At 37.4% G+C, this 19,741-nt stretch overlaps 1 protein-coding gene across 1 annotated transcript in view; it reads right to left on the bottom strand.

The window, feature by feature from the left end:
- Positions 1-19,084, bottom strand: part of LOC126249006 (tyrosine-protein kinase transmembrane receptor Ror2) — a 45,875-nt gene extending 26,791 nt beyond the window's left edge. Inside the window, exons 1-2 of the mRNA XM_049950594.1 lie at positions 18,950-19,084; positions 2,746-2,916 (exon numbers count right to left, since the gene is read on the bottom strand). Of these exons, the coding sequence (XP_049806551.1) occupies positions 2,746-2,824 (79 nt within the window). The 5' untranslated portion in view covers positions 2,825-2,916; positions 18,950-19,084. The remainder of the gene's footprint in view (positions 1-2,745; positions 2,917-18,949) is intronic.
- Between the last annotated feature and the right edge of the window lie 657 nt (positions 19,085-19,741).

The following is a 19,741-nucleotide window of genomic DNA, read 5'->3' as shown; positions in this document are numbered from 1 at the left end:
ACTGGAAGAAAGGTACTACTGTTAGTTTTAAATCTGTCCTAAAATAGTCTCCGTTTAGAGTGCTCTCAAGTAATAAGTATCTAGATTGAATGTCAAATCCGACACTGTCTGCTATGTTTGTCAACAGTGTAGACTGTTAGAATGTAGTCATCATGGTAGCATTCGGCACGTTATGTGACCATTAATGTAAGACAGTAAGAAGTGGGACTCATCTGAAAACTTCTGCCACTCAGAAGAAAATCAACAACATTTACATGCCAACTGCAGTCAAAGCACTTATGGTTTCTAGACAATGGAGGCCAGCCCAACAGTAGGTGTACTAGAAGTTCAACTCACTCGAAGCATTGTCAAACTTTTGACACAGCAGGCTGATTGCCACTGCTGTGCTCCAGAATTCAGTGATCACTGTGAACAAAGCTGCATGGTCTCTTATGATAACTCCACAATAACACAATTATCTCATGCTTAAGTTGCAGCTGGTTGTCACTCTGTATGACATAGGTTCCAAATGCTCAGCACAGAGTCCTTGGTGGGATTGCAATTTTCACAATTTTAGTGAATTAACCAAAGTTATTAATTTTTTATTCAATCAGACATTTCTGTCAGTTACACAGCCTTGTAAAATTTGTTAACTTATACAGACCTTATTAAAAAGAAAAGAATGCCCTGTACAAGCCGAAATATCATGCTATAACACACAAATTCTCCAGAAAACCATAATTCTGCCTTGTGCAAACTCAGTCACAAACTGATAGTGCACTGTTTGACATGGCCAATGTATACTGCTACTTGCTTTCACATTCCCACCTTGTACGATGGTGCTTCTATCAATGACCTTGGGGTAAGAATGACCTTTCCAGTATCACAAGAGGGAGATGCTGCTGGGCCACTGTATTTGCAATCTTTGTCACTTACTGTGCTCTGCACAGCTTCTGAATTCAGATTCATTCACACAATCCTTGGCCAGACGTGCAATTTTCACAATTTTAGTGAACTAACCAATGTTATTTATTCAATTTTTATTCAGTCAGATACTTTTGTCAGTGCCACAACCCGGTAAAATACACTCTTAACTTACACAGATATTATTAAAAGAAAAGACAATAAACAATAAAACATACACTTACAAATAGCAAATACTATGCTTCTGCTACTGCTGATGATGATATGAGCAACAGTGCGTGTTAGGTACTCCACACCAAATACAATAAAAAAAAATGTTACACTTCCATTATACAATAAATCTCATGAATTTAAAAGTTGTTGATTATCTACATACCTACGGATTATAACTGTGAACAACTTGAACGGAAACCACCACACAAAAAATGTTGTTGCAAAAGTGAACCATAGACTGCTTTATTGGCAGAACACTTACAAGGTGCAGTAAATCTATTATGGAGACTGCCTACAATACACTTTTTCATCCTCTTCTGTAGTATAGCTCCATGACATGGAATCCTTAACACAGAGGACATCAAATAAGAGTAAAGAAGAACAGCTCATTCTGTGTTATAGCAAAATCAGAGAAAGTGTGTCACAGATATGATAATTGAGGTGGCGTGTTTTGTCCTCCAAATATAAAATTATTTTGTTGACTCTCCCCTACAAAGGAAGAAATGAGGATCTTAATAAAATATAGAAATCAGAGTTTGAATGGAAAGATTTGGTATTCATTTTTTCCCTGTACTATTTGGAAGTAGAAAGGTAGAGAAAGTGGTTCTATGAACCCTCTGCCAAACAGAATAATTGTGTAGATGTGCTGACTGTGGCCTCTTAGAAGTAAGTACAGAAGTGTGAAAGTTGAGTGACACTCGTCACTACTTTTTATGAACCAACACACCCTAAAAGTTGCTTCTTCATCATAAAGAGGTGGGCTGCCTTCATTCATTTTGTTCTGTCAAGTGAAGTCTATTTAGTTTTCTGTAAATACCCATGTTTCTAATACTAGTAAAGGTAGAAAAATCACAACATTTACAAAATTGATAGGGAATGTGGTAATCATTCCTGACCAATAAAACACAGGTTCAATCCCTTATATTTCCTTTTGCTGCTTGAAAGAGAAAGGAACTGAAAATGGGAGGAAAGAGGAAAGACTGGGGTTTAAAGTCCCATAGACAATGGTATCATTAGAGATTGAGCAAGAGCTTAATCAGACATGATGGTGAATGAAATCTACTGTGTCTCTGTTATCCCAGCATTTGTCTTAACTGACTAAGGAAACCAGAGAAAACCTAAATCTAGATGATTGGATATGATTTGAGCCCTGATCCTCCCAAATGAGTCCAGTGCCATCTCATAATGCAGGAACTAAAAATGTACAGGGAGACAGGGTAGCAACAGACAAGAAATCCATGCTGAGAGCCCCAGTCCAGCAGACCACTGTAGTGCACTGAAAGAACAACATAGACAATGATGTTTGATATCAGAGGGATTAACCTTTTATAAGAAACACCAGTACTGCAGTGATGACATCTGGCATGAGATGATTAAAAAAAACAGCAAAAAATGCAAGTGTTGGGACTTAAATACAGGTTGTGATACATGTAATTTACTCAGACACTTTTAAAAATCCAATCATTTCTCATGAGAAAAAATTCATGTGACTCTAAAAATTAACAACTGTCAATTTCCTTCTTCAATGTCTGTAAGCAACTTAGCCCCACAATATATTGGCAGTAGATAATTACTATGAGTGCTGACTACGAGATGGAAACAAACAAATTTCGGCTGAATATTACTTACCAGCACACAGTACACTGCTTGGCAGTTCCAGTTGTGCATATAGCCATACTGCAAGTAACAATGGAAATGGTGCCATCATTCAATAGCAGCTTCCTCATCAGACAGCATGTCACACATTAGATATGCCAGTTCATGGCTACTTATGCTGTTGTCATTTCCCAGCAAGAATACCTAGTGAAAAAAATTACTATTAAAAAGGGAGGACAAGGAAAATATCTAATCATGTAACAGGATCTCACAAATTAACACCTGGATTTTTTTTCCCAAGATGATCATTACTATAAGCAGAAAATCAACCAGTGTCTTGTTCATCACTGTAGACCAGGGGTAGTCAATCTTTTTTACCTACTGCTCACTTTTGTATCTCTGTTAATACTAAAATTTGCTAACTGCTGACTGGATCCACAGTATTGGTGATTTATAAAGTAAGCAAGTTACTTTACTTTCTAAAAATTATAAAGCAGAGTTCCAGCAAGTTAAAGCCTATAATAATGTTACTTACCAGACACTTAAGTCAGTTTTTTTTTTTAATCTAATGAAAATGTTTTTGAAACCCCTACTGCCTACCATGAAAGATGGAAACCGACTAGAGAGCAGTAGGACCCAGGTTGACTACCACTGCTGGAGGTTGATGGTTCAATGAGAGAAAAAAGCTCAGAAACTCTGACACAAACACAGTGTAGCAGGAATATTTAGGTAACCCTAGAATGAGATGAATATATTTAGACAGTAAGCCAATGCTGTTATATAGTTGGATAATTTACTACACTTTTATGTGTGTCTCCCGGCAGTACTGATTATTTTACCTGCTGAAAGTAAGTACTGGCCAGTAATTCTGTCTTATAATTTCATCATAGTAGCTTGTTGACATTACAAAATCTAGACAATTTACTGCACATTGTTTAATGATTGAGTGAACCAAACTGCAGCCTCTCATACAATAGTACCAAAATTTTATACTGTCACACAATATCAGCTCATTTTTGTGTTTTCATATTCGATTTATTTATTCATGAAAATTACACATAACACAATATACTGTTGACTATTCAAAGCAATACCTACGAACCATACTCTACACCCAGAGTGAATGTTCGCTCTGCAGTGGAGTGCGTGCTCATTTGAAACTGCCTGGTAAATTAAAACTGCATGCTGGACTGGGACTAGCACCTGGCACCTTTGCCTTTCATGAGAAAGTTTGCTACCAACTGAGCAATCCGCACATAACTCAACCTCTCACAGCTTTACTTCCACCAATACCTCATCTCCTACATTCCAAACTTCGCAGAAGTTCCTTTCATCTGGGTGTGTTAGTGTCTCATGATATGCAGGACACCTTCTGTGAAATTTCGAAGATAGGAGATGAGGTGCAACTGGAATTAAAGCTGTGACTGTGGGTTGTGAGTCATGCTTGGATAGCTCACCTGGTTGAGCACTTGCCCATGATACGCCAAGATTCAAATCCGGTCTGGCACAGTTTTAATCTGACAGGAACTTCCAAATCAGCACACACTATGATGGAGAGACAAATTTGCTATGGAAACAATCCCCCCAGGGTTTGGCTAAGTTATGTTTCTGCAATATCCCTTCTTATTGGAATGCTAGTCCCACAAGCTATGCAGAGTAACTTCCGTAAGTTTGGAATGTAAGAGATGAGGTACTGGCAGAAGTAAAGCAGTGAGGGCAGCTAATAAGTCATGCTCAGATAGCTCAATCAGTAGAGCACTTGCCCGAAAAAGGCAAAGGTCCCAGGTTCAAGTCCTGATCTGGCACACAGTTTTAATCTACCTGGAAGTTTCATACTTTATTTCCTGTTAATTACAAACTATGATTAACAACAGTATCTCAAATAGAATGTGCAAAAATCACAGCTGCAGTAAATGTATTTTTGACTGTAAGTTTGGCCAAAAATTTTTGATCTTCTCTACTGATAATTATTTATTTTATTTATTTTTGTTCATAGAGATGCATGTCATCAGTCTTTGGACTGAAGACCTTAACAACAACACAGTTCAGCATTTCATTAAACCTTTCGGTCATGGTGTCCTCATATAAGGACATACTAAATAAATGCTTAGTGTATTAAAATTTGTTAAATTTTATCATTTGTGGCTGTTGTCCTCATATTGTCACAAGCAGAGAGTTTATTTGAGAACAATTTCGACGTCTCCTGTCTATCTGTGGTACTACGAAACATAACTGAATGTGCACTGTCATATGGCCACTTCCAGTAATCTTTGTGCCTCCAATCAACCAGTTCATATCTTCTGAGTTTAGGTAAAAAAATTATTTGTGCATAGAAAGGTGCATTCTTGAAGGTGAAAACTAAAGGTGTCTTTCAGAACGAAAGGTAAGTGACATATTTATAGCTTTATAAATGTCTCCAAATAAGGACAGTGTGATTGGAAGGTTGTAATAGCATAGAAATTTAGGACATTATTTCACTGTCTTTTTAGCCATCTTACAGTGATTTCACAATGCCCCGAGTCCAAGATAGATGAAGGCCACTTACGGAAGAAGAAGTTATAGAGCTCCTCAATTCACCTGAAATTGATGATCTATCCGACGATCCTGGCGATAATTTTGAATAAGAGGACAATGATGGAGATAGTGTTACACATTTTATATCATACTGTATATTGTAAGCTCTGTAGCCTAGACGCAAAGCCTGCTAACTGACTGATAAGTGACACTGAGATAATAACAAAACACTAGTCCCATCCAAACGGCCATCATGTAGGTGCTCAAAAAATCTATATGACCGTGTGTCCACCTCAATATCAATATATAATGAATTTAGCTGCCTTTTCATCTGGGCTACTCAGATGTAAGCTTTTTTATGAGTTTTTACTTTTGTAATAGCATTTTTCATTATAGGTTCTGGAGATCCCTTATCATCGGAGCGTAAAACAATGACAATGAACAAGACCATCCTGAAATAGATATTATGCCTGAAACTGATGTGATGGACATTGTTGATCTAGAGTGGCATCATAATTTTGGACAATTAACACCTAATAAAGATATTCGGTGGAGGAAAAGAGGAGTCACTTATATATCTCCTTTTATCGAATGGTACAAATGTTATTCTGAGGCAGTGAATAAACTTGAGAGTCCCTACCAATTTTTTTAACAAAAATGTCACTAATGTTCTTGTGCACAAATGTGTGGAATGTGCAAATATTTCCGTAGTTTACAGAAGTGTAGGTAATTTTGCTCCTACGACAGAAAAAGAATTCTTTTGCTTACAGGAATTCACGTTCTGATGGGAAATTTGAGATACCCCAGGACTGGGTATTACTGGGAGCTGCAGGTAAATAAGTTATAGTAAAACAATGGTAAGACAACAAGCCATTGGTAATGGCACCGAAGGTTGTGGGAACTGGAAACAAATATGTGTGTAAAAGATGGGATAAAACTGAAAAGAAATAGGTTACAATTGACCGGCCATAAGTTATTGACATTTACAATCAACATATGGGAGGGGTCAACAAGATGGATATTCTGATCACAATTTGCTGCACATTCATCGGATCATGAAAGTGGACGTTTTGCATGTCTGCCCATGCAATGGTATCGCATGTGTAAATGCAATAATTGAGTACAAGAAAAATGCATCAGAGTTAGGTGTTCCTAAAAATAAGACCCTTGAAAAGGGGTGTCCCACTAGTGAGAGTCCAATGCCATCTGCAAGTACATCAAAATGAGCCGATACGGAAGTTCGTCCAGAAGGTGATGTTTGTTTGGACAACACTGGGCATCTTCCAGTGGTCAGTGACAAAAAATCATTTGACAAGTGGAAGAATCTGGATTGCAAAGGCAAAACCAAATGTTATTGTGTAAAATGTAACATTAACTTCCCTCTGTATAGAAAAAAAAAAAATGTTTGTTTCACTATCATTCTTCACAAATGTAAATCATAGTTTATTTGTATAATCATTAAGTAAGCTTAGTGTAATTTATGTATTTTCGTCAAATAAAATACTTTGACTTTTCGCCTTAGTCTTCACCCACTCGAACACAATGTCCTCATTTGGGGATGCATTGATCCCCTCTTGGGGGGGCACCTTCGAATATTTTACAAATCTGAAAAATCATAATTTAATTCAAAGAACTGGATAGCAAAGGCAATTTTTTTAAAAAATGAATTTGTAACTGAAAGGGTTAAACAACGGAAATTACAGAAAACTGAAAAATATTTGGAGGAGGCCACTACTAGCTATACCACAACATTTTCTGGCCAGAATGCTTGTTAAGAGGGGTGTCTCTGGCATACACTTACAAAAGACTGCAACATCAAATATGCAGCACACTATGAGTGTAAAAGCAGAACTTTCATTTAACTTAAATGTTTATTCCTGTCTGTAGAGTTGTGTAACTTATACCACTCAGTGTCAATATGATTAACTTGTTTGCCCACGGATTATTTTACAATGATACAGGCTGTGTCAGCTGAATACACAAAACACACAAGCCATATAGACAGAAATATGGCCTCGATGAAGGATCTAGCCTGGCATTTACATTAAATGAATTAGGAAAACTATAGAGAAACTAAACAATGATGGCCAGGCAGAGTAAGAACCTCCAACCTCTCAAAAGACTCCGAGGCCAATGTTTTAACAAATGCACTGTCATTTTGTCTTTTAAAACTTTTCACTGCACACAACTTCACATACTTGTAGTTGATTTTAGGACCATAGCTCTATTACATCTCCATGTCTCCCCTTACACCAGTCTGACAAACTGAGTCAGCACCTGCTATTGATGAGTGAGATGTTGGATAAAGAGGATAGATATTGGAATTACGTGCGAGCAACCATCTTTTATTTTATTATTAAGCTCTACTTGGAATTAATAAGTAAGCCTTATCAGTGTAGTATGCAACTGTTCTGAATTCCTTTCTAAATGAATGCATTTTAGGTCTCTTTTTCATTTCCTTGGGAAAATACTTATACAATGATAATCTGACAGAAAATGATGTTGTTGGTTCCCCCCCTCCAAATCCTGCCAATGAGCCTGACTACTACTTTTAGTTATTATTCTTACAGCCCTTCTATGCAGTTTGAAAACTGTGTTCCACTTTTATGTATTTGATCCCAAGAACAGAATCCCATAGATAAGAATTGAGTCTAGTTAGGAATTCCACATCACTACAAGCCAGTGGCTGTTTCACAATGATGAATGGGCCCTAAGGACATAACATGCTGATGACATATTCTTCAGTAGTATTTTGTTTGTTAAATCCATATAACCTAACAATCAATATCCATTCCTGCCTTTGCTAGACAGTTTGTAGATTTATTATTTATGTTTAAAGAGACAATCTTTTGCACCGTATTCCGCAAGTATGACTAGAACCACTCATCGGCTATTCTCTTCTTTCTAGTACCTCAGTTTGTTTATTATTTTATGGTCAATACAGTCAAAAGCCTTGGTTAGGTCTAAAAATGTAACTGTAACCAGTCATCCCAGCTGAAAGCTTCAAGCTCTACTTTCATAAATTCTTGTACATTTGTAAACTGTGTCATAGCCAATCCTACTTCTGCTAGACCGGTAGCCAAACTCCTTTTCATTAAAAACATTGCATTTATTGCAGTAACTAATTAGTCTGTCTTTCATACTTGATTCTATTACTTTCTAGACAGATGAGAGTACAGGAAATGGGCTGCAGTTATCGTATTTTCTGCATTATCTTTCTTTAGTAGGAACATAATTCTTGCATACTTTAGATACTGACCTGTATAACTTTATACAGGATTAAAATAATTCCCAGTAGGATGCAATTCCTGGCCCCTTAATTTTTACTGCTCAGTTGCTTGATGCTACAGAGCAGACAGACTATCCTACTTCCACATCGATTCAGAAACTATGCTACACATTCTTATAAATGAAGGATAGTACGACATTCTGCTGCTACAGAGTAGTTGTGTATATAGAAAAGTAAGAATAATTTACAGTGTGAATATCGAGAGAAAACAATTACTAGCAAGCTCCAGAGATAGGGCATGTAACACCTTTTAACATTAGATAAGAGATAAACACAGACAAATAAATGTCGTTAAAATCATATGTACTGAAGCAATCTTGGCCATGGTGGAGGCAAGAAAATAGTGGTGTGTGTGTGTGTGTGTGTGTGTGTGTGTGTGAGAGAGAGAGAGAGAGAGAGAGAGAGAGAGACAGAGAGAGAGAGACAGAGAGAGAGAGAGAGAGAGAGAGAAAGCGCACGTGGAAAGGGGGGGGGGGCAGCAGATACGAAGGCGGTTACAAAAGACTGTGATGGTGTGACCATGCAGGAATAGGCAGGAGAGGTTGCTGGCAACAAGGCAGAAAGGCAGAGACCGGGAAAAGGTTAGAGGCTGCCAGGAGAAACAGTGACTAAAAATTACAGGTGAAGAGTGGACAATCCGGAGTATGAGAAAGATATAAGGAACAGAAGACACAGGCATGCAGATGAAGTAGAAAAGTGACAAGAGTAATATAAGGCTGCAAAACGCAGATTATTGCTGTAAAAATTGGAAATTAAAATCATATATGCCTGTAACATACGTACTACATAAAAAATACTTTCAGCAGTTACTTATGGACAAAAGACAGTCGGATTAAGGAATGAATAATAAAAATAAGAAGTAATATAGGATGGAGAACTGATGAAGAAGGTACCAGACATAGACTTTCAGTCATTATATACTATTCCTATGAACACTCAGTTCAGGATTCTTTTCTAGGGACCAGATGCACAGATGATAGCACAATTTTCAAACACCAGAAAAGGTTCATAACAGACGACTACAAAAAATAGTATTTGGAGTTACTGTAAGAAAATAGTTTTAAAAGATGGCATTGTTACTTGCTAAGTCAGTTCAACTACCAATCTGTTGTAGGCATCAGCAAAAATATTAGAAAATTTTCACAAATAGTTCTGTACACAATTAAGGAACTAGAGTCAGTTTGGATCTACATTTATCAAAAAAGGGGGGGGGGGAGGATGAGGAGGGGGAACTACACAGCATTTTCTATCAGGTATTAAAATTGCATAATAATTCACCCAAAGAGATGAGATAATTATTGTCCTTTAGTTAAATTGGCAGTCAAACCATGCCACTTAAATAATACATACAACACAATTAAAGAATAAGCAGGGATGTTAATACATAATAATAATAATAATAATAATTATAATAATAATAATAATGTAACAGAGTATTATTATTAGCAAAAAGTGAATGCTACTGTTAATACTAATCTCTCACCATTTTTCTGAGTTCAGCATCTCAACCTATCATGAAGTGATATTGGTTAGTCTTTCAGATTGGCAGAAGGGAAGACATGGAGACATATCAAAGGTGCAACTGCACAGTCATGGTCCTAAAGTCATCTGCAGCTGCTTGTGGTGTGTGCAGTGTGGAGATACAAAGTGAATAGTGTATTATAAGTTTTCATGTAACTAAGATAATTTAATCCAAGTGTGAACAAAAAAAGGACAACTGTGTGTTACATATAACTGAATGAGGTAGGGTATTTGTTAAGACACTAATCTCAGATTGAGGAGGGAGACTCATGCTCTGTCATCTTGATTCAGGTTTCCCCAAATCACTTCAAGCAATTCCAGGATGATTCCCTCAAGAAGCCCACATCTAACTATCTGTATTCTCCTCATTAAATGTGTGGGTATGAATATACATGTGGTTATAATTAAAATTTTACTACTTGAGCCAGTGTAGGCAGAAAACTATTCATTGTATGGGTACCCAACATTATAGGAATGATGCCCAGACTGCATGCTGCAGGCTGTGTCTTCTTAGTAATATTAGTGTCATGACTTGCCATTAGGTACTGGTACTGGTATGGTGACAAAGGGTTGAAGGACAAGCATAAGTGTTAATTATAGTTGCAAATGGTCAACAGTTGTCTGGACAAGGTGATCAGGGCTTTACTCGTAAAGCTGCTTCATCAAAACAACAGCTATAGTGCTGCTGCACTCCCAGGAGGAAAACAGAAAGGTCGTCTTTCTGCACCGGGGTTGAACAACGTGCTTTGGAAGTTCAAATTAACTGGAAATTTGAGAATAGCTTCTGGGAGTGTCACTAACTGTTGAAAAAGTTACTGTTCCCCTGGCTGAGAATGCTTGACACATGTGATCTTTAAGCAGTGCACACGCTGTGTCACACTAGCTGAACATTCCATGGTTCAGCATTCAAACAGTGCTGTGAGTAACTGTGAAATGGTACCTCTAGTGTGTTTCCACACTATCATGGATGTAGATGGTCGTCACACTGAGCAACGTTTGTAACCTGGAATGTAATCATGATATGCAATTAACAAATGTAACCCTCTCATGTGGAATCTAAAATTTGTTTATTTCAATAGTTTATTCATTATTTCTCTTCTGCATGTCATTACAAATGTTTCCACAAAGTTTCATTGTCCTACAATCACTCATTTGTCATGGATTGGGGGGGGGGGGGGAGGAGGAGCTCTAAAATAGAAAAAGACTAATTACAATCATCCTGTACATACCATTTGCATTTTCCTTGTATTAAGGTGACATGATCCCTGTAAAAATAAATCACTACACTTAGAATGAACAAATAATTAATTCAGTGGTTGCATAAGAACACACCATATGTTTATAGTGCAAACCTTCTATGATGTTCATTATTTAGTTACCTGAACTGATTGGTGAAGCACAACCACTTAGTTCTTTCAAACTGACAAGATGATGACATGGGAGAAATCTCTCATATATCTCAAGGAGTGTTTCTGGTGTTAAAAATTGATAAGGCAGTTTTATCCTCAGCTACATAATTGGCAAATTGCTACAGGAGAAAATACTACAAAGCATCTCAGGATTGCTGTTGTTCACAGCAAATTACCTGTCTGTAGCACTTTGTTAAAGACAGTCACAGTGTGTCATCGTGAAATATGAATGACATAACTTAATTTGATCCTGAAGGGAAGTGACATGAGGTAAATATAGGCAAATGGAAACAGTTGTTTTGAAACAGAAGTCACTAGCATTAATTACTCATACACTGAACTTAAACAGAGACTTACAGAATCAACTATGGTGATGCTAATCATCAAGGACATACATATGAGAGCTCTAGGTAGATGGAATTGGTGATGAACACTTGCATGAGATACATTTTTGACATTCGTTTTTCCAACCACATCACTACTGTCAACTATAAAAAAGGTCCCTTGCACAAAGCATAAAAACTATTTAAAAATGAAATGTTTGTGAGAAGAATAACTCATGGCTGATGAGTATTTATGTACAAAATTGTAAATATTAATGAATTATGAATGTTAATATTAATTATGAAGCATAAAGCTGACATGATTACCTCAAATGTGTATCTTAAATCTTCTATGCAATATCGTATAAACACAAACCGATATACAATACTGCAATATAAGCAAAACAACACCAAGGAGTCATCAAAATCACCATTTCATGATTGAATATGGCTGCCATGGGACCATTAAAAAAATCAAATAAAGAGATTTAGCAATGAAAAACTGGGAAATATGGACTAGAATTGACAACGATGTGTATCATTGGTAAGACAGTATTTTAACTAAGAGTCACATTGCAATGGTGATAGTCCAGAGATTTTCTGTCAAATTTCTGAAGAATAATACTTCAGCTCTCAAGCAAACACTTTGAGCATCCCAGTTTTAAGAACACAGTCCACAAATGATATGCTTACAAATAGGAGTATTAAGAAGATACAGAGAAAAGTAGCATGATTAGTTGCAAAATATAGCATATCAGGGCCGAATACATCATGGGTATCAACCCTTTTCATTTTATCACTAAAAGTTCCATTATACCTGCTTAGCACCAGCTCAGAGGCCATCACATATTCACATAACATTTGCTGTAACAAAGGTATGACTTCCCACCGCAAAATAAAACACACTCAGTTACATTTCAACTGATTAAACTGCAATAGCTGTTGTGGTATTATCGTTTGAAATGCAATACTAGAGCTGTGGTTGCCCCACATATCAAGTACAAATCCTCCTGTTAGATGAGGTCATATCAATATGTAATGCCTCATTCTTAGCTATATCAAGGGAATTTGTTTCCACTCATTTCATTATAAATTATGAAGTGGATTTACTGTGTTCATTATAGTTGCTGCTGCTGTCTTCAGTGCGAAGAATGTTTTGATATAGCTCTCCCTGCTACTCTATCCTGTGCAAGCCTCTTTATCTCCGAATAAATACTGCAATCTACATGCTTTTGAACATGCTTACTGTATTCTTCTCTTGGTACCCCTCTGTAACTTTTACTCCCCCCGCACAATCCCTTCAGCATTGAACTGGTGATCCCTTGATGTCGCAGAATGTGTCCTGTCAACCAATCCCTTCTTCTAGTCAAGCTGTGCCACAAATCTCTCCCCCCCCCCCCCCCACACACACACACAATTCTATTCAATACCACCTCAGTAGTTACATGATCTACCCATATCAGATTCTTCAGCATTCTTCTATAGTAGCACACTTCAAAACTTTATTATCTTCTTGTCTATACTGTTTCACTTCCGTACAAGGCTACAGTCGAGATAAATGGTATAATTTTGTGTAACTTTCACCTACAGCATGTGCCTTGTTTAGACCCAGACATTTAGGTACTGTCATATTCTTCTTGCAGTTTCAACTTTTCCATCTCTTCATCCACTTCCATAATACTGTCTTCGCATGGCCCTCCTAGATCCTCTATTTTAGGCTTCTCTTCTTTTTCTCAGTACTAGCATGACACTGCTGGTGCAGCTGCTTTTCTTATCGCCAAAGGATTATTTGATTTTCCTACACACAGCATCTATTTTTCTTTTAGTCAAGGATGGTTTAACAGCTTTGCATTTATTACCCTGTCATTCCTACTTTCTACCAGTCTCATATTTTACTATCTGTATTATCTAGTGCCTGCTTCATGTGCTGCATACTTCCATTTCTCCCATGAATTAAATTTATTATCTTTTGTGTTATTCAAGGATTTCAGCTGAATCCTGTCTTCTTGCCTCTGAAGCCATAAATATGGAATCCCCATGCTTAGAAGCCTCAGACTGAACAAATATATGGTAACTGAGCTTGATTACAATACTACAAAAATATTAAGAACTAGTCTCACAACCAAACAAATCAATATATCAACACACACTGCCTGGGGAAAAAAAAAAAAAGAGTAAAGCACTCAGATGGGGAGGAGGAAACAAAATGAAACTACATGTGTTAAAGGGGTATGTGATGTTATTTCAGTGATTATAAAATTGACTGAAGTTTATTAAGAACTTGGCAGTATGAGCCCACTTATCAATATGACATTGCACCCTCTGTGGCCAAGATGCATGCACTAATGCATTTGAGAAGTGTCTCATAACGCCATTATATCCTATCTTGAGGCAATCTGGCCCACCACTGTGTAAGTATTCCTCGGCATTCTGGATACTAGCACTGGGATGGAGTTGACATCCTAGTTACTCCCTCACTTGTTCTATCGGGGACAGAGCTGGCAGTCTTGCTGGCCATGAAAATAGCTCATCATGCAGACAGTTCATGGAGCCATGTGCCCTGTGGGGACGAGCACTGTCCTGTTGAAAAACGGTACAATGATACTGTTACATGAGAGGTATTACATGAGGGCACAGGATGTCTGCGACATATCATGGTGCCATCAGATTCCCTTCAATCATTAGAAGTCGTTACCTTAATTCATACCTGATGGCAGTTTTACTGGGAGTAACACTGCTGTAACTCTTTAAAACGTTGTAAGAATGGTGTCTTACTTACTGACGGAGGTTTTACAGGGTAGTGTAGAACCACAATTCACTGCTGAACACAATGCAACGCCATTAATCAGCAATCCATGTTTCGCGGTTATAGCACCACTCCAAATACAGTCATTTGTGTTGTGTTAACAGCAGCCTATGCCTGGGACAGTAACTCCCTGGTCTGGCTGTTGCTAGTCTTCGATCAATGGTGTGAAGTGAAACAGAATGTTTCAGAGACTCCACTACTCATTCTTTGATGGGAGGCAGAGATGTGAAGAAGCTATAATGTGCTTGGTGCACAATACGGCTATCTCCGTTCTGTAGTCAGATACGGTTGAGCAGAGCCTTGATGACAAATATGCCTGTCTAACATGGGGCTATTATCACATACGAATGCCCCACAAAACTGAATACTGCATGATTCAACCAGCAGCCAAATAGAGTCCCACAATGAGGCCCCTTTAAAACTCTGTCAGGTGCTAGTAACACTATGCGGCACTTCCTTGTCCTTCACAGTAATCACTCAACATCTGACATTTCATACACCCTACCAAGCCTAGTAACATCACTAGACATGAATGACACTAACGCAGTCCAGTGGCCATTCTACCTGTATAGAGAATTGCAGCTCTAACAATTTACAAAACCACCAAAGGTGTGTGCATGTACGAAGTCACGTTGACAGACGACCATGTCTTCTGGGGTATACCAACCTCTGAACCCAGTGAGGTGATCTGCAACAGTTTTAATTGGAGACATTTAAGTGTGTAATGCCTTATTCCTCTACTTCAAGATTTGTATGAATACTAAATAGGTAACTGTTCTCAGATGAGAATTATAGGGTTCACACCCATCAGATAAATAAATGAAATATGTTTTCACACAGTATACTTCAAAAATTATAATGACTTTCTAAAAATTAGACAAAGTTACTTATCCACAGTTCTGAAATACTAAAAATATGATTGAAATTGTGATAAATTTTAATCAAAATAACTTTAAAAATCACACTTAAGTGAATCAAGATTCAATGTACACCATAATCCATCCAGTAGCTCTCTCTCTCTCGCTCTCTCCCTCCCCCCCCCCCCCCCCCCCCCTCTGTCCCTCACAACATGTTCCTATTGTGATGTATATTTTGTTGGAACACAAAAGTGACCATGAAAAAAGTAAGTATGAATGAATGAGGAGTAGAGTGCAGTTATCCTATGGCTCATGTTAAACATAACTGTTAACTACTAAATGTTGGGTGGTGAAATAATACTCAGCTGGAGAGAAGGCCAAGAATAAGTAATTTTTGCCACAATGCTCATTACCTTGATAGCCACTGCATGATCAAATACAATTTATATGAGTATTGTCCGCCTCCGTAGCGTAGCGGTAGCATTACCGCCTACCACGGAGGGAGACCGGGTTCTATTCCTGACACGGGACTGAATGTTGTGTGTCCTCCTCCATCATTGACTCGCAAGTTGCCAAAGCGGTGTCAGCTAAGAAGGACTTGCAATACGGCGGCCAAACTACCCGAATGGGGTCTCCCGGCCAACAACGCCATATGATCATTTTTCCATATGAGTATTATTTGCATTTGGACAGGTAATTTCAATGATGATGCACTTCTGCTGTTGCCACACAACAGCACCAAACTATCGAGAAAAAAGAAAGAAAAAGAAACACGGTGGAGGGGGAAGAAAGATTAGGGTTTAATGTCCCATCGACTTCCAGGTCGTTAGAGAGGGAGAACACGCTTGAGTAGTTTCAAGGATGGAGAAGGAAATCAGCTAAGTTTTTCGAGGGAACCATCTCAACATTTGCCTGGAGCAATTTACGGAAATCGTTGGAAACCTAAATTTGGAAGGCTGGACAGGGATTTGAGAAATCATCCTACTGAATGGATGTCCAGTGAGCTAACCACTGCACCACCTTGCTCAGTATCATGCAACCAATTTTTCCACCTATTACAATACCTTCTGTGAGGTGCAGTTCAACAGAACTTTGCTAAATCTAATTTATATAGCAGTAATAGTGATATGTAATAAGGTTTTGTATTGTAGCATTTGAATTGTGTGAAGAAAAATGAAGGAAAAATTAGGGTCTAACATACTGTACTTGGTGTGGTCATTACAAATACAGAGTTCAAGCTTGGATTGAGCAGGCAATCATTTGCGTCTTGCATTTGCCTTAAGTGATTTAGAACTGAAACTTTATCTCTCTGTTGTAAAACATACTGACTGAAGCACACTCAAACATGTATAAAGTAAATCAGATACACTTAACTGTATTTTGGACTGCACGATTTAATATAAAAGGATAACCCTAAAATTTCTTGAAATGTAACTAGACAACATGTTATGTATCAGCAGGGTGGTACAAACAAACAAAAAGTTATTAAATCAAGCCCCCTTCAAACATATGTGGAAATACTTCTGGCTGATTTAATTCCATTATGGTAAATGAAACTCAATAAAAAACAATTAAACTGCAGGGAAAACTTCATGTGAAGACAATTCAGGATTATGTATCTGATTTGTCACTCTGGTTTTCTCAAATCGTTTATGCCAAACTTCACATCAGTTCCCAGTCACAGGCCACGGTAGATACATTCTTGATTCCGTGTCCTTTATTGAATTTTGCAAAAGAAGTATATTTTTAAACAGCTTTTTTGTTATCACAGGCATCATATTTACTTCCACAGTGGTATTTTATATTTCAACTCTACTTTCCTTCACACAAAATTCAAAGTGTATATTGACATGTTCATGGCCATATACCATTGTCACACATGTCTGATGAGAAAAAAGGAAAATCAATACACTGAGCAGCTTGGACAGAACAATACATTTGCTTTCTTAGTAAAGTCTGTCAGAACGTAAGACTCAAATGTGTGCACTAAACAGGCTGGCACCCAGTAGCCACTAACTGGATTTCCCTTTTCGACATACCTCTTGGAAAAATATTTATCATGCAAAAAAAGTAACATTATAAGATAAATGTTTCTTATCATTCCATGTTTCTTCCATGAGCCCAACATCTTGCCTGTAATATATTCATGAAATAAAGTTGCATACATGCATATAATTACAAAGCAAAATGTAGTCCACCAGTACCAAATCAGTTATACCAATTGTGGATACATTGTATATGAATGACTATATAAAGGGCATAGTTCCATAAAGCAAATGGATTTATGTCTATAAAGGTTGCCTGGAAGCTGAATGTCTGTTCATGAACATTAATCACTAATTCCTTAACAGGTCTTTACATTGTTTATAATTATGACTCCCTAGAATAATTAGTGTAAATCACAATCATCATATTTTTAAATAAATGACACCCATATAAACCGTGTACTGTAAGAATAGGGACTATTTACTAACATCATTTGCTGTTTTTAACAAACACTTTAAGAAGTATAAATATGTACTGAAGGCCCCCATTGATTTGTCTAATCTCTAAAGTACCTATTTTCGCCAGAGCAACTTGTTTTGTTCAAAGTGACATTCGTACATTGAGGTTTATGTAAACTTTCTTCAGCATATGAGTTTACTTTTGTGTTTATGCATTATAAATTATATATATACTACCACAGTGTTCGTTTTTAACTCAAAATACACATAGCTTCGAACCTCATTCATTTTATAAATAAACACTTCGATTGTTATGTACGTATCACACTAAAGCCTACAGTATCAGTTTCTTTCTAATGCGTTCCACTGGCAACGGCATGTGACCAACTGAATGTGTAGTTCCATTTTCTGCATACCTGTAACCAAAAACCACTTGCACCTTGTCTCGATGTCCCATAAAAATTCGAGTTTTTTTAACACACTTCCAGTCATGCTATTTCTGAGTCATATCTTTAGAAATTTATTTAAAACTCTGTTGAGCAGAAATTCGTTATCATGCATGTTCTCTCATTCCTTCGTACTAAATGATCTTGACGTTTCAGCAATTTGAAGAGACTACGCCTATTACTTACTAGGTAGGTTTTCCCCCTTAATAATCGATGTGTTTCTTCGTGTTATTGTCGTGTGAGCAGTGACAACAAATATCGTACGAAAAAAATTACATGGGCACAGGTCTCTGCCATCTCGTGACGATATTACAAGCCGAATAAAGCAACACGAAATAAATAAAGGTGAGACATTGTCACATTTTGTATGCGTCACACTTATTCTTGCCCATCAGTTCAGTCTTCTGCTTTGTGTATGAAAAGTTGGGCTGAAACCTAGGTTTCTAGAAGTCGATAAATAATTAACAGCACATATTCAAATACATCGTTTTTACTGCAACTAAATAATGAAATCAGACTACTTTGTTTTAATATACATCGCAGACAGCATATCACTAAATTACTGACACTACAGGCTCGTGTACTATAGAACTTTCAATTATGTGGTTGTAAACAACGCATTACACACCATACTTATTTTTCATTTTTGTTGTGATGCACTTCATGTTGCTACCGTCTCACCGCTATATCCTAAAACCACAAACAACATCATGCACACTTCAATGTACCCACTTCTCCACCGCAAACACGCCCGAACTATTGTGTCACGGAATATCTTTGCATCGTCATACACACAAAAGCGTAGGATCAGTGAGTGAAATTGGTGTTTGTTGTTTGTTAATGTTGTCTGGCGATAGAGAAACAACTAACCCTCCAGAAAAAAATATTTTTTTTCTGTGACATATTCATCTTGAGCCTACAGTCAGTTTTAAAGACAATGAACTATGTAGCGGCAACAAGACAAAATATACATTTCGTGTCGGAATAAAAATTTTTTACATCCATTTTGCAATTCTGGGGACTAAATTGTTCATATTTTTATATGACAGAAGTTATTACTCTCTATGTGAAATGTACTGCAGCTTTTTGCCGTGCAATGCCTTCAATCCAGTCAAAAATCCAATAACATATCCATCTTGACTTATTTAATAAACGTTTTTATTGGCCAGTATATTGTACACCGGCCTCAGATTCAGAAGGATTTGCTCAGTCCGGCTATCCTGCTTTACTTTTCTGCGATTTTCCTAAATCACTTAAAGCAAATTCCGAGATGGTTCCTTCAGCAAGGCTACGGCCAACAATCTGTCCTCTCCACATTAAATATATGCAGGCCTACCGTTTATATTCCTTCTGTTATATATATCACATACGCGCAAACAAAGTTGACAATCGTCGTGGTGGCCGATGGGAGCGACCGTAA

The sequence above is a fragment of the Schistocerca nitens genome, chromosome 3 (assembly GCF_023898315.1).
Source record: "Schistocerca nitens isolate TAMUIC-IGC-003100 chromosome 3, iqSchNite1.1, whole genome shotgun sequence".
NCBI classification, from domain to species: Eukaryota; Metazoa; Arthropoda; class Insecta; order Orthoptera; family Acrididae; genus Schistocerca; species Schistocerca nitens.
This window is presented reverse-complemented; position numbering and strand designations above follow the sequence as displayed.